Source organism: Mobula hypostoma, chromosome 13 (assembly GCF_963921235.1).
Source record: "Mobula hypostoma chromosome 13, sMobHyp1.1, whole genome shotgun sequence".
Classification (NCBI taxonomy): Eukaryota; Metazoa; Chordata; class Chondrichthyes; order Myliobatiformes; family Myliobatidae; genus Mobula; species Mobula hypostoma.
In genome coordinates, this window is record NC_086109.1 from 56,648,814 (window position 1) to 56,673,083 (window position 24,270).

Sequence of the window (24,270 nt, forward strand, 5' to 3'; positions counted from 1 at the left end):
CTTCTCATGGTTTAATTCTTACCCGTCCCCAGAGAACCAGCTCACCACTTCTGCTCTCGTTATCTGGCTGTCGGTTGGATTTAGATGTTTCGACCCCTCTCTGTTTCCCATTGGCAATGATACTAGACTGAATTGTTTACAACAGCAAAGATATTTACAACTCCAGGATCGACAAACCAGGGTTTTCTCTGCCTGAACAAAATGAAAACTGAGGGCAGCTGTCTGAAGCCCTGCAGGTAGTCCCTCGACCCAACAAACACCAGGACAGAGCTGAAGTAATTAATGTTAGTGTCTGGATACCCTGAATCTGAGTTTCACCCTGGGCATGACATCAGTGACTATTCTTTTTGTTTCCATAATATTAAAAACAGCAAATGCTAGAATCGTTTGAGCTGTAAGCTGTATCTCATTGCAATCCCCCTTCCTCTTTTTGTAACTTTTTTAAAATCATTCTGATTATAATTTATTATAACATTGTTCGGTTACCACATCGAGTAAATTGAAGCATTTTTGGACAAAATCAACTGACGGATGTCCGCACATTGGGAACGTGTCCGTTATCCTGGTGCAGCCTGTACCAGTTTCAGCCACTCACCGAGGATTCATGCTGTGGCACCTGGGATTCTCCACAACCCCATACTTTCCATGCACTGCTTAAGTGTTGATTGCTTTTGCTAGAATTACATTGAAATCAGAGTTTCCACAGATTTCTGCATCCTGGCCAATATCCAGACTACACCAGCCCATCCCTGCTAATTTTTCTGTGACCTCCTGCTCCACGGCTTTGTTGAAATCTCAGCTATCATGTCCACAACTTTGCATCTCTCTTCCTTTGTCTCTATCTGAGTCAACCTATCACATAGTTTTATCCCTTTTCCCATTTTGAAGCGCCCCCAAAAAGTTTAATCATTTAGTCAAAAGTTAGCTTTCATAAGTCCCTTCCCTTAAAAGTGATGGCCAAACCCTCTTCTGAACAATTCCTCACAATGCTTTGCAATGCTGTTTTAGGTTACTGTTCAGTGCTTGTGTTTCCTGTCTCCTAATCAGGTTATTTTCTGACTTGCAGTGGATCACTCTCTGAATTGTGAAGACGTTCCCATGGATTCTTATCTTGACACAGTTCAAGATAAGCAAATGCAGCGAGACTATGGAATCCAAATCAGGTTTATTCAAGACCCGCAAGAAGAAGCAACAAGGGCACAAAAACATCAGGCTGCGAATAACAAAGCAGGGTCGTATGGAGTCAGCATTAGGGTGCAGGGAATTGATGGGCAGCCCTACGTTGTGCTAAACAATAATCAGGAAGGACAAATGGAAATGTATGAGCCTTCTCCTGAGAATGGCTGCTCCAACCCGACTCTGCCTCAAGATGGTTTTAAACCATATTCTGGACCTTACGCAAAAAAACAGCGAAACACTGCCTCCACTAATGGGCATTTCACCTTTCCAGAAAGTCAGCAGTTCGATTCACGGAGGCCTTCTCCTTATCCACAGTTGCTAAGAACAGAAACCCCCAAGGTCAAGGATGACAACAGCCATGTGAAAGCAGGTAATTTGCTGAATTTTCAAAAACACCCTGAAATTCTGAAGCCATACAACCCTGAAAAGAGTGTCCTGGAACAGGCTGGTTGGCAGCATTTGACCAGTAACGTGACTGCTGAGAAGAATATCGATCGTCCTCTGCATCATAAACCTAAACCAGAATTCTCAAGGAAGTCGGATGCGGGAGTGTCAAACCCAGTTAAAGCCAGTGACGAGAGAAATAGGATCAGTAAGTCGGCGACAGTGGGTGATCAAACCAAAAGAACTGCAGGGCCCATCAGCAGAAAGCCTGATTCGGTGAGCAGCAAGGGAAAAGGGCAGAATGGCGCCAGGCCTGATTTGGAAGATTCCCAGATGGCACGGCCAGACCTGCTCCCTTTGCGCCGGCAAGGACCCGGCGGAAGAGGTGTTGAGGCTCCGGTATTGCGCAGGTCTTGTTCAACTACAGCGCCAGCAGCTTCGGACAAGTTACCTCCTCCCAACAAATTATGGGTGGATGATCCCGATGAAGAACTTTCTGCTGAAAATATAAACCGGCATGAAAACAGGAGGTACATTCCCTTCTTCCCAGGCACTGGGCGAGATATTGACTCCGACCATATTCCTGGGGTGGATGAACTGATTGATAAATTTGATGGTAAGGAGGGACAGCACCGGCGGGGCAGGTCAGCGAGGAGAAACCGAATTGATCCAGAAGATCGAAAACGATCTCGAAGCGTTGATAGTGTTTTTCCCCTCAAGTCTCCAGATAACTTCCCGTACTCTGATAGGAAGTTTGGAGCAGCAAGCGAACATTTGCTGAGACCATCACAGCTGCGACAACAAAATGCAGTAACTCAAAGACCTGATCTGAGTGAGGATCCACTGGTCAGTGATATAGTTTCCACTGGGAGCCTTGGTCGGTATCCAGCGCAAACTGCAGACCATCAGAGAAATGTGAAGAATGGCTTGGTCAAGAGTTCAAGTCAGACTAAAGTAGACGGAGAAGCAACTCATGAGCCCCAGGAGAGAACTGTGGTCAAATCTTCTGCACTCCCTGTAGGGGCAAACAACAAGCCTGAAGCAAATAGGGAGGAAATGGTACCTGTTACCCAAAAACATTTGGGCAAAAAAGCACTCTCCTTCATTCGGATCAATAAAAAGAGTTTGGATCCTCCGACGAGCCAAGATACCTGTGATAATGATGTGCCGGTGAGCGTTTGAGATGTTTCATATAAAAGCCATCATTTATTTCATGAAAGTAGATGTTGGGTTTAAGCGAATGAATCACCAGAACTGCTGAGTTATTGAGCCATGGATAGAGGAGATGGTCAAGGTCTTTCCATCAGGGTAGAAATCTCAAATGCAGCTTTAACGTGAGAGGGGGAAGTTATGTGGGGTAAGTTTTTACCCAGAGGGTGGTGGTGGTGATGGAAGCAGATAAAACAACAACATTTAAGAGACACATGAACATGAAAAAAGAGATATAGATCAAATGCACACAGAAGTGATTCATTTGGCACTGTGGTAGACACTGATACGGTGGGTCAAAGGGGTGGTGGCTGTGCGGTACTGTTATGTTCTGTGGACTATTGCATGTTGTAAGATCACATGACATAGGAAGCGAATCAAAACATTCTCCCCAGAGAGTCTGCTCTGCCTTTCCATTATAGCTAATTTATTATCCCTCTCAAACCCGTTCTTCTGCCTTCTCCCCGAAGCCTTTAACCTCCTTACAAATCGAGAACCTATAAACCTCTGTTTTAAATATGCCCAATGATTTGACCCTCACAACCATCTGCGGCAATGAATTCCACAGATTCACCACCCTTTGGCTAAAGAAGTTGCTCTTCATCTCTGTTGTAGAGGGGCGTACTTGTATTCTAAGGCTCTGTTTCTAGACTCCCGCAGTATAATACATGAAACATAAGCAACATGTTGCAGTGGGCCTGGGGAGAAAGTGACTTCCTGTGGCAGGTGACACAACACCATTTCTGAAGTTTAAATAGTAATTAAAAACTGCTGCAGTGCTTTCTCCAAGTGTCAGAGGTCATGAAATGTGTGACGTTACCATAACTAGAGAGAAGGTTCTTGGGAAACCGAAAGGTCTGTAGGTAGATAAATCACCTGGACCAGGTGGTGTACACCCCAGGGTTTTGAAAGAGGTGTCTGATGAGATTGTGGAGGCATTAAAAATGATCTTTCAAGAATCACTAGGCCTGTATTTGCTGGAATTCAGAAGAAGGAGAGGTGACCTCATTGAAACTGATTGAATGGTGAGTTCCTCCAGCATTTTGTGTGTGTTGAATGGTGAAAGGCCTTGATAGAGTAGATGTGGAGAGGGTGTTTCCTATTGGGGGAGAGTCCAAATCCAGGGGATACAACCTCAGAACAGAGGGCTGCTCTTTTAGAACAGAGATGAGGAATTTCTTTAGCCATAGAGTGGTGAATCTGTGGAATTTTGGTATATTTAGGGCATGGGTTGTTAGATTCTTGATTGGTCAGGGCATGCAAGGGTACGGGGAGAAGGCTGGAGACTGGGACTGAGAAGAAAATTGGATCAGCCATGATGAAATGGTGGAGCAAACTCAATGGGCCAAATGGCCTAATTCCGCTCCCATGTCTTATGGTCTTGTGGGTGAGCGTTTAGATGTTAACCTAGTGCATTCCACTGAAGAGTTATGATTGATAACTGATCTGTGCTGTGGACGTCTACTCAGAAATGATTAGTAACATAACTTCACAAAAAGAGTTTCAGTTTAAGTTTTATCAGAAGTATTTAAATGGTCCAGTTGTATTCAGTAAAACGCCTAAACATAGAACACTGTAACATGGCATTTTCTAATTCTTCCCATAAACTTTTCCTTACTTGCTTCTCATGTTTCCATGGGCACACACAGCCTTCTTTTTCCTGTGTGAGTGAGAGTTTGGGCCAATGATCAACTCTTAGTTAAGTACCGAAGGCAAGGTCCATGGATTTTTCAGTCAGCAGGCGTTCAGTCAGGCCAGTTACCCTTTCCCAAACTCTCCCCTTGTTGTAGGGATTCTCTACAGCAGGTGTTTAGCTAGGCCAGTTACCCTCTCCCAAGTTCTGCCCATGTTGTAGGGATTCTCTACAGCAAGCGTTCAGTCAGATTGGTTACCCTTTCCCAAACCCTTCCCTTGTTGTAGGGATTCTCTACAGCAGAAACTTGTACTTTCAAATTTGCTGATGCTGTCTCTCTCTAATGCATGCTTATTATATTTCCTCTACGGTTAACTGCACTAACTTAAAATCATTTTTGTTTCCATCAAGCTTCGAATGGAACATCATCTCAGGCTGTATATTCCTCTTCTATTATTTCTCTTGTGAGTTCTTCTCTGTCTGCAGATACATAAGTATGTACTGTGTTTGTTTTCCAGAAAGTATTAAACTTTTTGGTTCTGTAAATTTAATGGTTGAGTCATACAGATGGGAAATTCTCAGCTGCAGACCATGATCTCACTTGGGGTAGTGGCTTCAGTTTAGACAGTGGAGCAGTGAGGGAGCAGCCCCGTTTTCCACTCGGCATATCCCTCTGACGTAAGTGAGGTATCTAATGCTGGTTCAGGGAGGACAAGTGTAGGATAAAGTGATCTCTTCAAACTTCATTGGCTTCGCAGCAGAAAGCCTAATGATTTGAATAGTGGAATGGTATGAGAGAATAGAAACGTGAGAAGGTTTTAGTAATGGAAGCTTGGCCAGTGTCATTGTGTGCTGCAAGTGAATCCATGGGCCAGCAATGCAAGAACTGTTAAGTTACAAACAGTTAAGTTTTTAAGATCACCCCTCTTTCAGTTTCTGCCAGAACACACAGTCATTGACAAGGTTTTTCGCTATATTTTCAACATGCTGAGTGTTTGCAAATCACATTTTTTGGGCTGTAGAAGGTTACTTAATCCTATTGTGTACCATCCCACTTATTGTGCAAAATGTCATATTATGTGTAACTTTTTAATTACTTCTGATTATGGTCTTAAAGTAGTTAATTGTCAGTTTGCTTGTCAGTTTCCTCAAATGAGTATTCATCTGAGACTGAATTTTTAGATGAACATAATTATGTTTTTCCAGCAATTTACTTATTTGTAATTTTTAAAAAAAATGTTTTAGGTAACACCTGACCTTTTGAAAGACCAACAAACGAGTGAAGAGACAGCAAAGCAGATCCTTTACAACTACCTTAAAGAGGGGTTAGTAACAAATCAAACCAAATACCATGTGGTGTTCCTTAAGCATTGTTCCAACTTGAAATAGATATTTAGCAGCTTAATAAATCTGCTTTCTAGAAATCATTAAAGATTGAGGTGAAATATTTTAATTTAGGGCTCTATATATTGATATCAGAATTTTTAAGATTTCTTTTTAATGTACACAAAGAATCTATTGTGTTTATGTCATTCTTAGGCTACGTTCACGTTAGACCGGATAATTTTGAAAATGTCGGTTTTGCGTAAAAACGATAGGCATCCACACCAGGTGTTTTTGAAAATACCTCTGTCCACATTAAAATCGGTATTTGGGTGAATCTCCTCCTACTGGGCATGCGCAGGACACACAGAAAACAAGTGACGAGGAAGCGGTATACTTGGTGCACGTTTGTCCAGCTACAGACTAGAAAAACTTCAAAGGAAATTGCCAAACAACAGACAGCTGTTGGCTCTTGCGCAGGAGGACTTAAAACTAAAAAAAAAACAAATACGAACATATGGAGGCAACCGACAGGGAGTTCACGGACAATATGACCCAGCTGAGGACTAACATTGAAAAACTGACTAACTCTGTTGTAGAGGGATTTGCAATGATGAGGAATATTATGGCTCCCCGCCCTCCCCCCCCCCCAGTACTTTTCACCGCCGCAATACCACCCTCACTGCCACTACAATAGCTACACATACGGACACACAGACCCCCGGGTGGCTTCATCAGCATCTTCCCCACTCCCACAGAGGGGTCACCCTGGAAACATTTCCTGCAGCCATAGTCCCTTCACCGATGAAAGGGATGACAGGTTTTTTAAAACCTCCGGTTACCCCGTACACACTACAACACCCAACTGGTGTTTTCAGATTTAAACACTCTGGAGAGTGTTCTAGAAAAGCTCAGTTTTCGGGGAAGGAAACCGCCGTTTCAGTGTGGACGGAGGGTCAAAACGAAGAGAAAAAGCTTGGGTTACGGATTTATCCGGTCTAGTGTGAACGTAGCCTTAAATACACTTCGTGCTAATCAAATGAAAATGCAGTTAAAGAAATATTTGAAAACAAGAGAAATTCTGCAGATGCTGGTAATCCAAGTAACACACACAGTGCTGGAGGAGCTCAGCAGGCCAGGCAGCGTCTATGGAAAAGAGAACAGTGGACGTTTCGGGCCGAAAGCATTAACCAGAACTGGAGAAAGAAGATGAGAAGTCTGTGTAAAGAAGGTGAGGGAGGGGAGGAAGAAGTACAAAGTTGTCAGTGATAGGAGAAACTGGGAGAGGGCAAGGGGGTGAAGTAGAGAGCTGGGAAGTCGATGGTGAAAGAGATAAAGGGCTGCAGAGGAGGAATGGGATAGGAAACGACTGAAGGCCATGGAAGAAAGGGAAGAGTACCAGAGGGAGGTGATGTGTAGGTAAGGAGATAAGGTGAGAAAACGGCAATGGGAATGGTGAAGTGGGGGAAGTCGATTACCAGAAGTTTGAGAAATTTATGTTCATGCCATTAGGTTGGAAGCTAGCCCAACAGAATATAAGGTGTTACTCTTCCAACCTGAGTGTGGCCTCATTGCGGCAGTGGAGGAGACCGTGGACTGACATGGCAGAATGGGAATGGAAAGTAGAATTAAAATGTGTGGCCACTGGATCGCACCCCCCATGTCACTCCCTTGTCCATTTGTTTCCCCCCCACCACTAATCTTCATCCTGGTACTTATCCTTGCAAGTAGGACAAGTACTACACCAGCCCCTGCACCTCCTCCCTCACTACCATTCAGGGCTTCCAGGTGAGATGCCACTTCAGCTGTGAGTCTGTTGGGGTTGTATACTGTGTCCGGTGCTCCTGGTGTGGCCTCCTGTATATTGGTGAGACCCGACGTAGATTGGGGGACCACTTCATCCACCAGAAAAAGCAGGATCTCCCGGTGGCTGCCCGTTTCAAATCTACTTCCCGTTCCCATTCCGACATGTCAGTCCATGGCTTCTCTACTGCCGTGATGAGGCCACACTCAGGTTGGAGGAGCAACGCCTTATATTTCATCTGGGTAGCCTCCAACCTGATGGCATGAAAATCAATTCTCAAACTTCCAGTAATGGTCCATTCCCCACCCCCCTCCTTCACCATTCACCATTCCCATTTCCCCCCTCACCTCATCTCCCTACCTGCCCATTACCTCCCCCGGTGCTCCTCCCTCTTCCCCTTCGTCCATGGCCTTCTACCCTCTCCTATTAGATTTCCTCTTCTCCAGCCAATCGACTTCTCAGCCCTTCACCACTCGCAGTTCCACCTATCACCTACTACCTTGTACTTCTCTCTTCCCTCCCCTCCCCACCTCATTCTGACTTCTCATCTTTCTTCTCCAGTCCTGATGAAGGGTCTTGGCCCGAAATGTCGGCTGTACTCTTTTACATGGATGCTGCCTGGTCTACTGAGTTCCTCCAGAATTTTGTGTGTGTTGCAAAGAAATATTGAACACTGGTAATTCCTCGTCACCATTACAAATCCAGTTTTTGTTGATGTGAGATTGATTGTATTTTGTCTGTGAGTTTCCTGGGTTCAAATACCAGTTGCAGTGAATTCTGGTTAATTGGGACATATTGGGACCAGTGTGTTGGGCCAGTTAAGTGGCTGCCCCAATTAGCTGAAGTTTTATAGAAATAGTTAAAAGCTATACAGGTATGTGTCGCATAACATCCACAATACGTTCCGTGAAATCGGATGTTATGTGATTTGGACGATGTGTGAACTCCATATTATATACTTAGCAAACCTAAATGAAGTGCTGTAGTGTACCTGTATTGACTAAATGGCCAAGAACTTACACTAAAACTGTATACTGTACACTATAATACATACACTAATTTTTTATTTCATTTTAACCTTTTTAATTTTTTTCACTTTTTAAACCTTTATGTAAACACTTCCTTAGCCTATATCACACACAATTTATCAAAGATGATCGGGATCATCCACATCGCTGTTCTCAGCTTCCTCATAGTGTCCCACTGGAAGAGTTTCAGGTCGAATAACCTGCGTTTGGAAGCCATGATGCACTTCATGGTAATATTTTCGAAAGAAAATTAAACAGAGAGCTAACGCTACTACACTTCACCCACACCTCAGTGAGTTCTGCGCCCACCATGACGGGCAAGCAGACTTCCCACTTCACCCACATCTCAGTGAATTCTGTGCCCACCATGACGGGCAGGCAGACTTTCCACTACAGGTGGCTCGTGTGCCGGTGTTAAAATCTGTATAAACATTTAACTTGCACCTCTGTAATTTAAAGCCTTTAAGTGAGATTTTATTTCGCTCCGGTTGGTGTGGTCACTTGCAAAATCTAAATGAGTAAACTTCAGTTGCCGGAGGTTTGAGATGAAAATGAATTCTAACAATTAACCTCCTTGTATGTGTAAAGAGAAGGGAAGGGGTGATGCCTGTTTTGGGTGTGGACTGTTTGCTAAAACTTGAAACTCTTAAGAAGAGCTAATGTAATAAGGCTAAACAAAATCAGCCAGAGGGAGGAGAACAACAGGTTTAAAATGTCAGGAATGCAGACACCAATCACTGGAGGCACTGCATAAATAGCCAAGCTAGTTTATTGAGGGCAATTGTGAAAACTGAAGGCTGGTATAAAGGTTTTCTGCAAAATAGAACAATAGAATATTAAAAAAACACTTATTGCATGGTCTTTGTGTAAGAGAGCAGTGTGGGAAGAGGAGTATATTCTCCTTTGAGAGATGCACTAGCTTGAATACATAGTTTGCTCATTGCAGTCTGTGAATATTGTTAATAATTAAATACCTTGGCTCAGTATTAATGTCCAGTGTACGGGGCAGTGAGTGAGCAACACTTGCTATCCACAGGTGCTCACAGACAGGCCACGAACCTTTGTGCAGCATTTTATACTGATCTGAAGTCCAAATCAGCACTGCACCCAGCACAAGCATCTGGTCGGACCAAACAGTCCTCACTGAGGTGCACAGAAGGTTAAACATTCAGGTGTAGTTGGAATTTAATTCAAGGAATTAAGTTTGCAATGTGAAATAAATTGAGGGAAAGAAAGAAGGGTTTGAGCAAGAGGGAGGGATGAGCCAAATACAGACCATAAGACATAGGAGCAGAATTAGGCCATTTGGCCCATTGAGTCTGCTCCACCACATTCAATCATGCCTAATCCTTTTCTCTCCTCAGCCCTATTCCCCCACCTTCTCCCCTAACCTTTAATGCCATATCTAATCAAGAACCTATCAATCTCTGCCTAAATACACCCAATGACCTGGCCTTCATAGCTGCCTGTGGTAACAAATTCCACAAATTCACTACCCTCTGGCTAAAGAAATTTCTCTGCACCTCTGTTTTAAATGGATGCCCCTCTATCCTGAGGCTGTGCCCTCTTGTCCTAGACTCCCCCCACCATGGGAAACATCTTTTTCACATCTACTCTGTCTAGGCCTTTCAACATTTGAAAGGTTTAAATGAGATCCCCGCCCCCCACCCCATCCTTCTAAATTTCAGCGAGTACAGAGCCATCAAATATTCCTCATAGGATAACTCTTTCATTCCTGGAATCATCCTTGTGAACTGCCTCTGGACCCCCTCCAATGTCAGCACATCTCTTCTAAGAAGAGGAGCCCAAAACTGTTCACATTACTCAAGGTGAAGCCTCACCAGTGCCTTATAAAGTATCACATCCCTCCTCTTGTATTCAAGATCTCTTGAAATGAACGCTAACATTGCATTTGCCTTCCTCAGAACCAACTCAACCTCCAGGTTAACTTTTAGGGTGTTCTACACAAGTCACTTTGATTCTCAGATTTTTGGATTTTCTCCCTGTTTAGAAAATAGTCTGATTTATTTCTACTACCAAAGTGAGTAGAAATTTTCCAACATTGTATTTCTTTTGCCACTTTCTTGCCCATTCTCCTCATCTGTCTAAGTCCTTCTGCAGCCGATCTGTTTACTCAACACTACCTGCCCCTCCACCAATCTTCGTATCATCTGCAAAGTTGGCAACAAAGCCACCTATTCCATCATCTAAATCATTGATGTACAACAAAAAAAGAAGTGGTCCCAACGCCGACCCCTGTGGAACACCACTAGTCACTGGCAGCCAACCAGATAAGGATCCTTCTATTCCCACTTGCTGTTTCTTACCAATCAGCCAGTGCTCTAACCACGTTAGTAACTTTCCTGGAATACCATAGGCTCTTAACTTGGTAAGCAGCCTCATATGTGGCACATTGTCAAAGGCCTTCTGAAAGTCCAAATATACAACATCCACTGCATCTCCTTTATCTATCCTACTTGTAATCTTCTTAAAGAATTCCATCAGGTTCATCAGGCAAGATTTTCCCTTAAGGAAACCTTGCTGACTTTGACCTATCTTGTCCTGTATCAGCAAGAACTCCATATCCTCATCTTTAACAATTGTCTCCAATATCTTCCCAGCCACTGAGGTCAGGCTAACTGGTCTATAATTTCCTTTCTGTTGCCTTCCTCCTTTCTTAAAAAGTGGAGTGACATTTGCAATTTTCCAGTTCTCTGGCACCGTGCCAGAGTCCAATGATTTTTGAAAGGTCATTGCTAACGTCTACACAGTCTCTAACGCTACAGCTTTTTGAACACCTCCCTTGTAATAGTAACGGCACTCATTTCTCTTCCCTCACACCCTTCAACATCAGGCATACTACTAGTGTCTTCCACAGTGAAGGCTGATGCAAAATACTCATTCAGTTCATCTGCCATCTGCCCCATTATTATTTCTCCGGCCTCATTTTCTAGTGGTCCTATATCCACTCTCATCTAGAAACATAGAAAACCTGCAACACAATACAGGCCCTTCGGCAAAGCTGTGCTGAACATGTCCTTACCTTAGAAATTACCTAGGGTTATCCATAGCCCACTATTTTTCTGAGCTCCATGTACCTATCCAGGAGTCTCTTAAAAGACCCTTTCATGTCTGCCTCCACCACCGTTGCTGGCAGCCCATTCCACACACTCACCACTCTCTGTGTTTAAAAAAAGACCCTGACATCTCCTCTGTACCTACTTCCAAGCACCTTAAAACTCTGCCCTCTCGTGCTAGCCATTTCAGCCCTGGGAAAAAGCCTCTGACTATCCACACGATCAATGCCTCTCATCATCTTATACACCTCTATCAGGTCACCTCTCATCCTCCGTTGCTCCAAGGAGAAAAGGCCAAGTTCACTCAACCTATTCTCATAAGGCATGCTCCCCAATCCAGGCAACATCCTTGTAAATCTCTTCTGCACCCTTTCTATGGTTTTCACAAGTGGGGTCTGACCAGGGTCCTATATCTCTGTTTTATTTTTTACATACTTGAAAAAGCTTTTATTAACCACTTTGATATTGTTTGCTAGCTTGCTTTCAAATTTCATCTTTTCCCTTCTAATGATTCTTTTAGTTGTCTGTAGATTTTTAAAAGCTTCCCAATCCTCTATCTTCCTGCTAATTTTTGTTTTGTTGTATGCCCTCTCTTTTGTTCTGACATTAACTTTGACTTCCCTTGTCAGCCATGGTTGTACTGTTTTACCATTTGAGTGTTCAGTTTTGGAATATATCTCTCCTGCACCTTCCTCATTTTGCCCAGAAACTCAAGCCATTGCTGCTGTGCTGTCATCCTTGCCAGCAACTCTTTCCAATTTACTTTGGCTAATTTCTCTCTCATACCACTGTAATTTCCTTTACTCCACTGAAATACTGCTACATCAGACTTTACTTTCTCCCTATCAAATTTACAGCTCAACGTTTAACACAATCAGAACTTCGGTTCTAAGTGACAAGCTCCAAAACTTGGGTCTGTGTACCTCCATCTGCAGCTGGATCCTTGACTTTCTCACCAGGAGACCATAGGCTGTGCAGGTCAGAAATGACTTTTCCTGCTTGCTGACAATCAACACTGGCGCATGTCAGGGATGTGTGTTTAGCCTACTGCTCTATTCTCGCTAAATCCACGACTGTGAGGCTAGCGCAGCTCAAACTCCATCTATAATTTTGTGAAGAACACAATTGTTAGCAGAACTTTGGATGATGACGAGAAGGCATGCAGGAGTGAGATCAGTCAGCTGGTTGAGTGGTGACACAGCAACTATCTTGCACTCAGTAAGACCAAGGAGTTGATTGTAGACATCAGGAAGGGTTAGATGAGGGAACACACACCAATCCTCATCAAGGGATCAGAAGTGGAGAGGGCGAGCAGTTTCAAATTCCTGGTGTCAATGTCTGTGAGGATCTATCCTGGGCCCAACAAAGAAGGTCCAGCAGGGGCATTATTTCATTAGGAGTTTGAGGAGAATTGGTGTGTCACCACAGATTTCTACAGATGTGCTATGGAGACCATTACTGCCTGGTATGGAGAAGTGACTGCATAAGATCGGAAAAAACTGCAGAAAGTTGTAAACTTAGTCAGCTCCATCGCGAACACTAACCTCCACAACATCCAGCACACCTTCAAAAGGCGATGCCTCAAAAAGGTGGCATCCATCATTAAGGACCCTCATCTCCTCTTCTCATTATTACTATCAAGGTGGAAGTACAGGAGCCTGAAGATACACAATCAATATTTCAGAAACAGCTTCTTCCTCTCTGCTATTGGATTTCTGAATGGACAATGAACAATACCTCAGTATTTTTTTCACTCTCTTTTTCCACTACTTTTTAAATTTGTGTGTATATATATTGTAATTTTTTGTTTTTATTACTATGGATTGCAATGTACAGCTGCTGCAAAACAACAAATTTCCCAACACATGCCGGTGATATTAAACCTGAGGGATATTGACCATTTGTAGCCATATGGAGTTAGTCAAAGTGGACACGCACGTCGTGGGTTGAAGAGAATGCTCTTGTTCTGTACTGTTCTATGTTCTAGGGTTAGTTGAAGGAATGAGAATCCACTTGTCAGTGGCAAGGAAGTTGCTAGTAAATAAGACTTATTATCAATTAAAATTACACCCATTGGTTTGGGTAAGCCATAATTTTTATTTTGACAAGAACAATGGGCAGATATTACAGATCTGTAGCATTTGTATATCCAAATGACAAGGCTCTAAGCACATACCCAGGTAGAGAAATTTGTAGCAGAGCTTGCTAAGAAGCCTTCAAGTTCAGAGTTCTACATTAACCATGCATTTGTTGGTGCTGGTTATTGCTGGTAATAATGCTGAGTGCTAATAACCTCTGTGTTGCTTCTTGACTCCTTTTTTTTAATCCCCCAACTCAGGTTTAATCAGAGTACATCTCATTCCATGTCTTTAAATGCACTTCTTTATGGAAAGCTGTGCTCTGCAAATTTTCTATCAGTGCAAAACATGATATGAAACATTAATTAATAAATACGCTTGAAAAATATTACAAGCAATGCATTTGGTATAAATCATTGACACAATGGAGCAATAATGCAGTGTCTAATTTCCTGAAAGCAGCATTAGTTTTTAATTGTAATCTCACCATTATCTGCCCATACTTACAATATCCTCTGGAGAGGTCATTATTTTGATTAAAAAAAACAACCTTAATCTCTTGGGCAATTTATTTTTCAACTCCAATTAATTTTAATACCACAGGAACAATATTTTGGTACAGTTGTGTGATTGCTTCACTAAACAAGCTTTGTGATTTAGACGGAGACACAGGAGACTGCAGATGCTGGAATCTGGAACAGAAACAAGCTGTTAAAGGAGCTCAGTGAGCTGAGAAGCATCTATAGATGTAGAAGGATAGTCAAGTTTTTTGGCCACGATTCATCAGTTATCCCTCTGCTTCCACGCATACCGCCTGACCGCTGAGTTCCCCACGCAGATTGTTTTTAGCTTGTAGTTCAGATTGTGTTTACAGAATAAGAGGACAAGCATCTTACAAGACATTGAAGTCTGACTGAATAATGTAACAATCACTAGGCATTTGAATAATTTCTACCTCATTGCCTCCTAAGTATGTCTGACCTGGTGAATTGCTATCTGAGACACTGGGCTGATTATTTGGGCTGTTGTTCAAAGTAATTAAGACCTTGTGGTGTTAACTATTAAACCTGTTTTGTCTTTACTTCAGGAGCCAGGATGATGATGCCACAAAAAAGAAAGTTAATTTGGTATTTGAGAAAATCCAGACCTTAAAATCGAAGGGTGTTGCTGCTGTGAAAGATGAAAGGGACAAAAAGGTGAGTAAAGAACATAAATGTTGTGAAATAGGAGCATCTGCTAGCCACCTAATCCTTTGACCAGTTGCTCGATCATAGCTGATTGCTGTCTTTTTGCTGTTGCCATGAGGTTCGATTCATTTAGTATCCAGGAGTCAATTAATCCTTGCCAACAATGAGCTTCTCTGGGACAGAGAATTCCAAAATCCACCATCTTCTGCATGAAGGTTTTCCTTCACCCCTGAATGGTCTGTCTTGTTGGTTTAATGCTGTGACCTTTGTTCTGGACCTTGTCACTAATAGACATTCGCTCTGCATTTTGTATATTAGGCAGAGTAAGTTTCATTGAGATCTCCTCTCACCCTCAGTTCCATAGACACAGGCCTAGTCTACTCCATGTCTCGTCATTCAGCAAACTGTTCTCCCTGGATTCTGCCAGTAACCGTCACTGCACTCTCTCGATGTCAAATGTATTTCTTTCTGACTTAAGGTGACAAAAATTGTATACAATATTCCATCTCTCATCGAGGACACAGCTGGCAGCTGAACATCTACAAATACACATTATATTGAAAAGACAGGCAGGTGCTGCAGAGAGTGTGGTGTATCTCTGATGTTAAAAAATGAAATCACATCCTTAAGAAGAAGTAACATAGGATCAAAAGATGTAGAATCCTTGTGGGTAATGTGAAGAAACTGCAAAAGTAAAAGGACCCTGATGGGAGTTACATGCAGGACTCCAAATGATTGCCAGGATATGGGATACAAATTAGAAGAGAGATGGAAAAGGCGTGTCAAAAGGACAATTTTATGATAGTCATGGGAGATTTCAATACGGAAGTAGACTGAAAAATCCAGTTGGCTCATGATCCCAGGAGAGGAGTTTGTAGAATGCCAACAAGATGGCTTTTTAGAGCAGCTTGTTGAAAAGCCTGCTAAGGGGAAGGCAATTCTGAATTGGATGTTGTGCAATAAACCAGATTTGATTTAGCATCAATCCTGTAGTCTGGGAGGAGAAAACTAAAATCGAACATTATCAGCATTACAGTTGGGTAAAGATAAATACAAAAACACGAGAGAGGAACTGGCCAAAGTTGGTTAAAAGGGGTCCCTAGCAAGGATGATGGGAGAGCAGCAGTTTCTTGGAGTAATTTAGAAGAACTGAGTTGTAGTTGCCTTAGGCAATCACAGCCCCACAATGCTGGCCCCCTGTTTTTATCACATGAAAGCTCAACTTGGCTTGCTGGTTGTTATATTTCACTGTTACTAATGTCATTCCCATAGGAGTTATCTTTTCTCCAGTATAAGTTCTTAGTTGGATATCTGCGGGCTTCAGCTCAGTATCTTTGAAGTGCCTTTCAAACTCATTTTTTGGAATGACTGAAACAGCCAGGCCAGTATCCAATTCCAGTTTAGTTAATTTGCCCTTCGCTTCTGGTGTAAGCCATATTGCTTGTTTATTGTTAGTTTTCACTTTGTAAGTCTCAAGGCTACTCAGTCCTATGTCACTCTCTTTTTATCTTTTTTTCTTCCCTGCATAGTCCGTTTATTTTTGTCTGACTGACATGTTCTTTGTGTGTATCTTACTTTGTTGCTTTTTCTGTAAGTTTGACCTATTATCCTGTATTTGTTTGCTGTATGTGAGCCCCTGCCACGATGGTAACACAACCTGTTTAGCCAGGCAGGTTACTATTTAGACATTGCAATTTTGTTCACGCTCACTTTCGTTCCTGACTGCAACTCAATTGTGTCTCTGTCTGCTGTTTCCATTGATACAGCTATTTGAACTGTTCTTTTAAATCTAAGTTGTGTTTCAGTTAGGAGTAATTTTTTAAATGTTTTCTTGTAAGATTCCACAAACTAAATGATCTCTCAGTGCATCATAAATCCCATTACCAAACTGACAATTCTCAGACAATCTCTTCAGTTCAGCCACGTAGCTGAAATGGTCTCCCCTTCCTTCTGCTTCTGAAACCCAAAACATTCTGCAATCAACAATAGTTTTGGTTCTAAATGTTCCTGTATTACTTTCACGATATCAGCAAAGCTCATTTCAGCTGGCTTGGTTGGAGCAGTCAGACTTCTAAGCAAACTGTATGCCTTTAAACCCATGGCACTCAGCAAAATTGGCACTTGCTTCTCATTGGTTATTTCATTTGGTTCAAAATACAGCTCAGTTCACTTAGTGTGTGTATACGCGTATACATTATGTGTGTGTATATATAGTCATAGTCATACTTTATTGATCCTGGGGGAAATTGGTTTTCATTACAGTTGCACCATAAATAATAAATAGTAATAGAACCATAAATAGTTAAATAGTAATATGTAAATTATGCCAGTAATTTATGAAATAAGTCCAGGACTAGCCTATTAGCTCAGGGTGTCTGACCCTCCAAGGGAGGAGTTGTAAAGTTTGATGGCCACAGGCTTCCTATGACGCTCTGTGCTGCATCTTGGATATATATATATATCCAGTTATCTCTTGTGCAATTGAGCGTGTCTGGCTTTCTGATGTAGCTAGGAATTTCTGCTCTTTTCATTTATGATTGTTATCACCCAGTACTCACTGTCTATGAACCTGTGATTTCTTTTGTTTTCTCCCTTTTTTAAAACTTGAATATCTTTCTCCTCTTGTGATGAAAAACATATTTGCTGCGATTTTTAGAAAAGCTCTAATGTGTCTCTGTGCTTCAACAGATAGGTAGTCGTTTCAGGTTTGTTTAAAACTTTCTCATCGATCACTTATGTTTTGGAACGACAGAACATAAAAGATAAAGATGGGGGGTCTGGAATGCATGTACTTTAGTTTTGTTTTTACTTTAAACAAGGCATACGCATATGATGTGGCGTAATGACTTATGCCATTTATGTACTTTAAACATATAACCCACAATGTGTTATGTAAGCCACAACAATACTTAATCAAAAATATATTCAGTATATTAATCAAATATTAGTAAAGTATTAGATACACAGCACTAACAATCTGAGCATTAATAAACAAATACAGTTTCATATATAGTTATACAAACATTAATGCTCAAACGTGGCTGCTTGGAAGTTCTGCTTAGGTGGAATTCCAGAAGCTTTTGAAACTAGCATCAAACTGGTAAGGAATGTCAATGTCTGGATTAGTTATTGATAAACCTTGGGGTGGTCTCTTCCAAGAAGCAGTACTCCCTGCACATATACTTGGAGATTTCTGGTGTTTGTCATACAGTGATGTCACGTGTCTAACACAAATGGGTCTTTGTTGGAAATCCAGAGCTTAAATATTCAAACATTCCAAAATATGCAAATGATACAGAATAATTTGGAAAACAGTAATAAAACACATGACACCCCAATCTTGAGGTGCTTTCTTTGAATATGGTAGCTTACGGAAATCATTATTTGCCACAGGGAACTAGAAGCTAAGACTGTGCTCCACTGAGGAATGTGGTCAGGAAGTGAGTGTTTCACCTGTTCAACCTAAAACAACAGGAGTAAAGGCAGAAAGAGACTGTCGTCTTTATTTGAGTATGTTTTGCATGGGGAGATCCACATAGTAAAACAATTGTGATTAAAGAGATCAAACTTTAACGTCCTCAGCCTCAATTAAAAGTCATTTATACCTTTGATCAGAATGGTTATTCAAACATGAGTGATTAGAGAAATTTATAATTTTAAGAGAATAACAAATGCATTAAGTGTTGATTACCACTTGCTTTCAGGATGACATTTCATCAGAATTCCAAGTCCTATTGGAACAGAAAAATGCGCTTGAAAAGAATGCAGTTGTGATTGAGAAGAAAGCAGAAGAGCTGCAGAGGAAACTGGATGAAGTGACAAAGGTATTGTGAGTGACTTGTGGATTTATGCTGCGTTGCTGGTGACATCAAAGACATTGACTGACAACCAGTTCTTGTGTTTTAGATACAACAGAATGACAGAGAACAAAAGGATCGGACTAAAGACAATCTCAGAAACCTACAGCAAGAAATGGAAGAGAACTTAGAAGAAAATAATCGTTTGCGAGAGCAGTTAGCAAAAAGTGATAAAGAGCTTAGAAATCAGCTTGAAGAGTAAGTAGACAAGTTTGGATCCCTGAGTGCATGTTTAAAGTAGAGTAAATACATATTTACATGGTGATTACTTAAAAATAAAACTACTAACCAGTAAAATAAATTATAATATTATGTAATACATGGGGAGGAATAAACAGTCGACATTTCAAGCCAAGATCCTTCATCGGCCCTGCTGAATTCCTCCAGCATTTTGTGTTTTATTCTAGATTTCCAGCATCTGCAGAATCAGAATCAGGTTTAATATCACTGGCATATGTCATGAAATCTGTTGTTTTGTGGTTGCAGTACCTTGCAATACATAATGATTTAACAAAAGTATAGATTACAATAAGAAACATTTTTAAATTAAATTAAATATGCAGTGCAAAAAGAGGGCAAAAATATTGAGATAATGTACATAGGTTCATTGCCCATTCAGAAATCGGATGGTGGAGGGGAAGAATCTGTTCCTAAAAGTTCTTAGGCTCTTGTACCACCTCCTTGATGGTAGCAGAGTACACGTCATGGTGGGGGGGGGGGGGCGGGTGGTTGGTTCCTTAATGATGGATGCCACCTTTTTGAAGCAATACCTTTTAAAGATGTCCTCAGTGGTGAAGAGGCTACTGCCAGTGATGGGGCTGGCTGAGCTTGCAACTTCCTGAATCTTTTTCCGATCCTGTGCAGTGTGCAGTGGCCCCTCCAAATCAGGCAGTGATGTAACCAGTTAGAATGATCTCTGCTGTACATCTGTAGAAGTTTCTGAGTGTCCTTGATGTCATACCAGGTCTCCTCAAACTCCTGATGAAACATAGCCACTGTCATCTCTTCTTTTTAGTTGCATCAATATGTTGGGTGCAGGATAGATCATCAGAGATATTAACACCCAGGAACTTGAAACTGATCACCTTTTCCACTGCTGATCCCTCAATGAGGACTGCTGTGTGTTCCCTCAACTTCCCCTTCCTGAGGTTCATGATCAGTTCCTTGGTCTTACTGATGTTGAGTGCATGGTTGTTGTGACTTCACTCAGTCAGCTGATAAATCTCACTCCTGTACACCACAAACATCACTACCTGAAATTCTCCCAACAATAGTGTCATCAGCAAATTTATAGATGTGTGTGTTTCCTTGACTTCTCTTTCCGGAAGTCCACAATCAATTCTTTGGTCTTACTGACAGTGAGTACAAGACCCTACTCAACTAGTTGATCTCTTGTCTTTATGATACTCTGGAATTAATGTGAACAGAATGATCTGTTTAAATATTAATTTAGTGCTTAGAGTTGACTCAAAATATAAAGTTCTGGACTGTGCAGTTGTAATAACTATAACACTTTCAGCATTCACCATCATTTCACAGTCAAACACAGGAGTCCAGAGGTAACTGTCATTAATTCTCTGCTCTGCATATACACTATTTTGCAATCATCTCCAAAAATCAGTAATTAAGTGAAAACTATGCTTTTGCAATTTTTGGAAAAGATCTGCCAGATGTTAAACTTTATTGGATGAGATGCAACAAAGGATTTAATGGTAAACAAGCTATACTTCCTACATAGCAATCTTATTGGTCCTAAAAAGCACATGGAATGTGTATTTAATTGCAGTTTGTGAAGGTGGTTATTTCAAAGTTCTGTTGTAAATTGTCTAAAAGAATTTCATATTTTTGATGGTAATCAAAGGCAGTGGTGAATACCATTCCTGCTGGGCACAAAATCAAAGCCTTGGTAATCGTCTGCTAATAGCCAGGACGAAATATCACAGAAGCTATTAGTTTTATTGATATATTTGTTTGGTGATTGAAGTGTGGCTGTTCATTGACATCTTCCTCAATTGATAAACATTGCTCGTAGAATAAATTTTCACTCTGTGAGCATTTTTTTATTTATCTATTCATAACGTTAATTAAAAACACTGAATTCTGGCAGGGTTTTCCAAAGCTTGTAATGAACTTCAGCTTTTTGTGCAGATGAAGGACGTTGATCCAAAAGGCTGATTGTCCATATCCTTCTGCAGATGCTGATTGACCCTCTTTCACTTCCTTTGCCAGTGTGGTTTTTCCTTTAGCTTGCAGTTTCCTATATGACTTTAGCTTTCTGTCACTGGTTTGATACACAAAAGTCATTGGGCTCTATCCTATCAATGTTTTTTTGAGTTTTATCATAGTTGTCCCCACTCCGTTTAGAAAAGACGCATTGTTGTTTTCTCGGAGTTCAGTGAGCTGCTTCAGATTAAGTGTTCTAGGAATTCCTCCAAGTGCTCTTCTGTGCAGACTTGTTGTAGGACTTGTAAACCAAAGTGATTGTGTGGATTTTACTAAGGCTGATACTGCACAGAAACAGACCCTTTGGCCCATCTAGTCCATGCCAAACCATTCAGACTGCCTACTCCCATCATCCTGCACCTGGCAAACTAAAGGCATTTCTCTGCTGATGTACGTATTAGTTGGCCTACAGATCAAGGCTGGATGGTTCCAGTGATCCTCTTTGCTAGACAGAGGATGCACTGCAGGGTTGCCAGTGACTGTTACACCAGATGCTTAAGAAGGTAAGGATTAAGCTCCAGTGGTAACCATTGTGGAGTTATATTCCAGCACTCACCACTTATACTCAGTGGTGTTTAGATTAATAAATGATGATAGAAATCAATAAAATCTAGAGTGGAATTGACAGACTAGATTCTAAGCAAATACTTCGCTTTGTTCTGGGAATCTAGAACTGGAGTTTCAGAATAAAAGCTCAATTGTTACAATGGTGACCAAGAACAATTCCTTCATTCAGGATGGTGAACCTGTGAACATCTAAAATACTGCGGATGCTGGAAATCTGAAATTAAAGGAGGAAATCGGTTCAAAGTGGCTTTAACCTGAAACAATAACTGTCTTGTTCCAAAGACATTACTTAATGTTATGAATTTTTCCAACATTTTCTGACTTGCTTCTTAAACCCTGCCTTTTTGACCAAGCTTGTCATTGCCAGCATGTGGATATGCCACAAAGCCCTGAAACAGTTCCTATCAAGTATTTTGGGAGATTCTGCTCAGTTAGAGGTGCTATATCAGTGGAAACTTATATTGTTGAAGATGTACAGTGTGGTGTGGTTGGGAAATAAATAACATGTTTGGTGCCTTTCTGTCAGATTGGTGCAAGTGAAGATGGAGAGGGAGCAGTACCAGAGTGAAATCAGAGACCTGCAGGATCAGCTGTCAGAAATGCACGATGAGCTTGATTGTGCTAAGTTCACTGCAGACAATGAGGAGGAAAAGGAGACTCTGATAATGGTAAGTGGGTAAGGGTTGTCTGTACAGTTTTCTCGTCCCTTCCTGCACTCAGCCCTATTAGAGAGATTCTAATATTACAGAAGGAAAGTAAGGTTGAGTGTTTTTTTGTGGTGGTGGTGATCTCTCCCCTGTAGATTTTGGTGCTTGGTCAATTTTGAGATTTAGTTGCAGACATGCCTGTTGTAGACATCTGCTGCTTCTGGTTGTCCATCAGCCCATCACCCACACACTCCTTCCACAATTTCCCCTCCCTCATGATTCCCATCTGTCCACTCCACCTCCCTTAGTTGATCTCCAATCTTCACCTTCCTTCTATATTAGATTCCATTATCTGCAGTTTTCTCTTGTCTCCGCCTATTACTTCGCAGCCTCTGTTGGAATCCCCACTCTTCCCTCCTCCATCTGCCAATCCCTCATTCTCATCTGTACTATCTATTGCTGCCTGCTCTTTGCTTCACCCCTTCCCTTTAGCCTTTTGTACTATTTACCCTCTGTCTTTCAGTACAGATGAAGGGTCTTGACCTGAAACCACACTTGACCCCGATGTTACAGATAGCATTTGTTTGCTGATGGTACAATGACAGAAGGGCCAGCTCTATCCACAGGGAGATGGTTACTTTCAGATAGCAGTTCAGTGAGCTGGGCCATCAGAAGCAATCACAGGCCTATCTTCATGTCACTATTTTGAAAGGCACTGCAAACAGTGGAGTCATTCCACAGTATTGTATTGAAATTATTGCAGTTAAAATATATCTGAATTTGCGATCTTAGGAAATTCCTGCAATGGGCTGGAACCAAAAACGTGACTTTTGTATTGCTTTGTAACATCTCATCATTTTCTATGTTATTGTTTGTGAGCCATGTCATGAGTCAAGTACATGACCAGATGTGTCCAACATAAATAAATGTGTTCAGCTTCCTAACAAAGTTAGCAGCTCACACTCTGGAATAAATGCCCAAGTCTCCATGCTTTCTTTTGCAGGAAAAGTGTCGCCTACTTGTTGCTGAATTTCTTCTGTTGGCAAGGTGGACAATGCAGATTAGACTTTTCAATGATAGTACATGTTGTTAAAAATAGAGTCAGCGCATATCTTCTGGTTGATGCTTTCACTGCTGAGTTATTCTTCCTCTCATGAAACTGTTAACCTTTCAGTGTAACCGAGAGCTCAGAGAGTTGGAGTTTGACGTCAGCAGGTGTAGGTTAAATCAGATCAGTCTGGAAATAAACTCACTCCTATACCACCACCCAGGAAGAAGCAGTCTGTGTCCTAGCAAAAGTAGGTTATACTGTACTTCCTTGATTTAATTGTATTTTTAAGTCTCATGCTTTGGTCAGGATTAAAGCTGTAAACAGTGGGGAGAGCCCTGGGTTCTCATTTTGCTATTGGTTTATTATGTACAAAGGTACAGTGAAAAGCTTGTCTTGTATACTGTTTATACACTGTATTCTGACCATAAGACATAGGAGCAAAACTAGACCACTTCCCCATTGAGTCTGTGCTGCCATTCTATCGTGGCTGATTTATTATTCCTCTCAACCCCACTCTCCTGCATTCTCCCCATAACCTTTGATGTTCTGATTACTTAAGGACCTGTCAGCCTCCGCTACAAATATTCTCAATGACTTTGCCTCCTCAGCTGTCTGTGGCAATGAGTTCTTCTGACTAAAGAAATTCCATCTCATCTGTTTTAAATGGACGTCCCTCTATTCTGAGGCTGTGCCCTCTGGTCCTAGACTCACCAACTGTAGGAAATATCTTCTCCATATCCACTCTGTCTAGATCTTTCAATATTTGTTCGGTTTCAATGAGATCCTCCCTCTTTCTTTTAAGCTCCAGCAAGAACAGGCCCAGAGCCATCAAACACTCCTCATACGTTAACCCTTTCATTCCCAGAATCATTCTCGTGAACCTCCTCTAGACCCTCTCTAATGCCAGCACACCTTTTCTTAGATAAGGAGCCCAAAAGTCCATCATCTCCAAGTGCAGTCTGACCAATGCCTTATAAAACCTCAGCACCACATCCTTGCTCTTTATTCTAGTCCTCTCAAAAT

General features: G+C 41.5%; 1 protein-coding gene across 7 annotated transcripts in view; it reads left to right on the top strand.

Annotated features, from left to right (window-relative positions):
- cgnl1 (cingulin-like 1) overlaps positions 1–24,270 on the top strand; it is a 218,847-nt gene that overhangs the window by 62,028 nt on the left and 132,549 nt on the right. For all 7 annotated transcript variants that reach the window (XM_063065732.1, XM_063065731.1, XM_063065735.1 and 4 more), the window contains exons 2-7: positions 1,067–2,733; positions 5,651–5,730; positions 14,803–14,911; positions 18,607–18,726; positions 18,809–18,957; positions 22,076–22,217. In XM_063065732.1, the coding sequence (XP_062921802.1) occupies positions 1,099–2,733; positions 5,651–5,730; positions 14,803–14,911; positions 18,607–18,726; positions 18,809–18,957; positions 22,076–22,217 (2,235 nt within the window). In that variant the 5' untranslated portion in view covers positions 1,067–1,098. The remainder of the gene's footprint in view (positions 1–1,066; positions 2,734–5,650; positions 5,731–14,802; positions 14,912–18,606; positions 18,727–18,808; positions 18,958–22,075; positions 22,218–24,270) is intronic.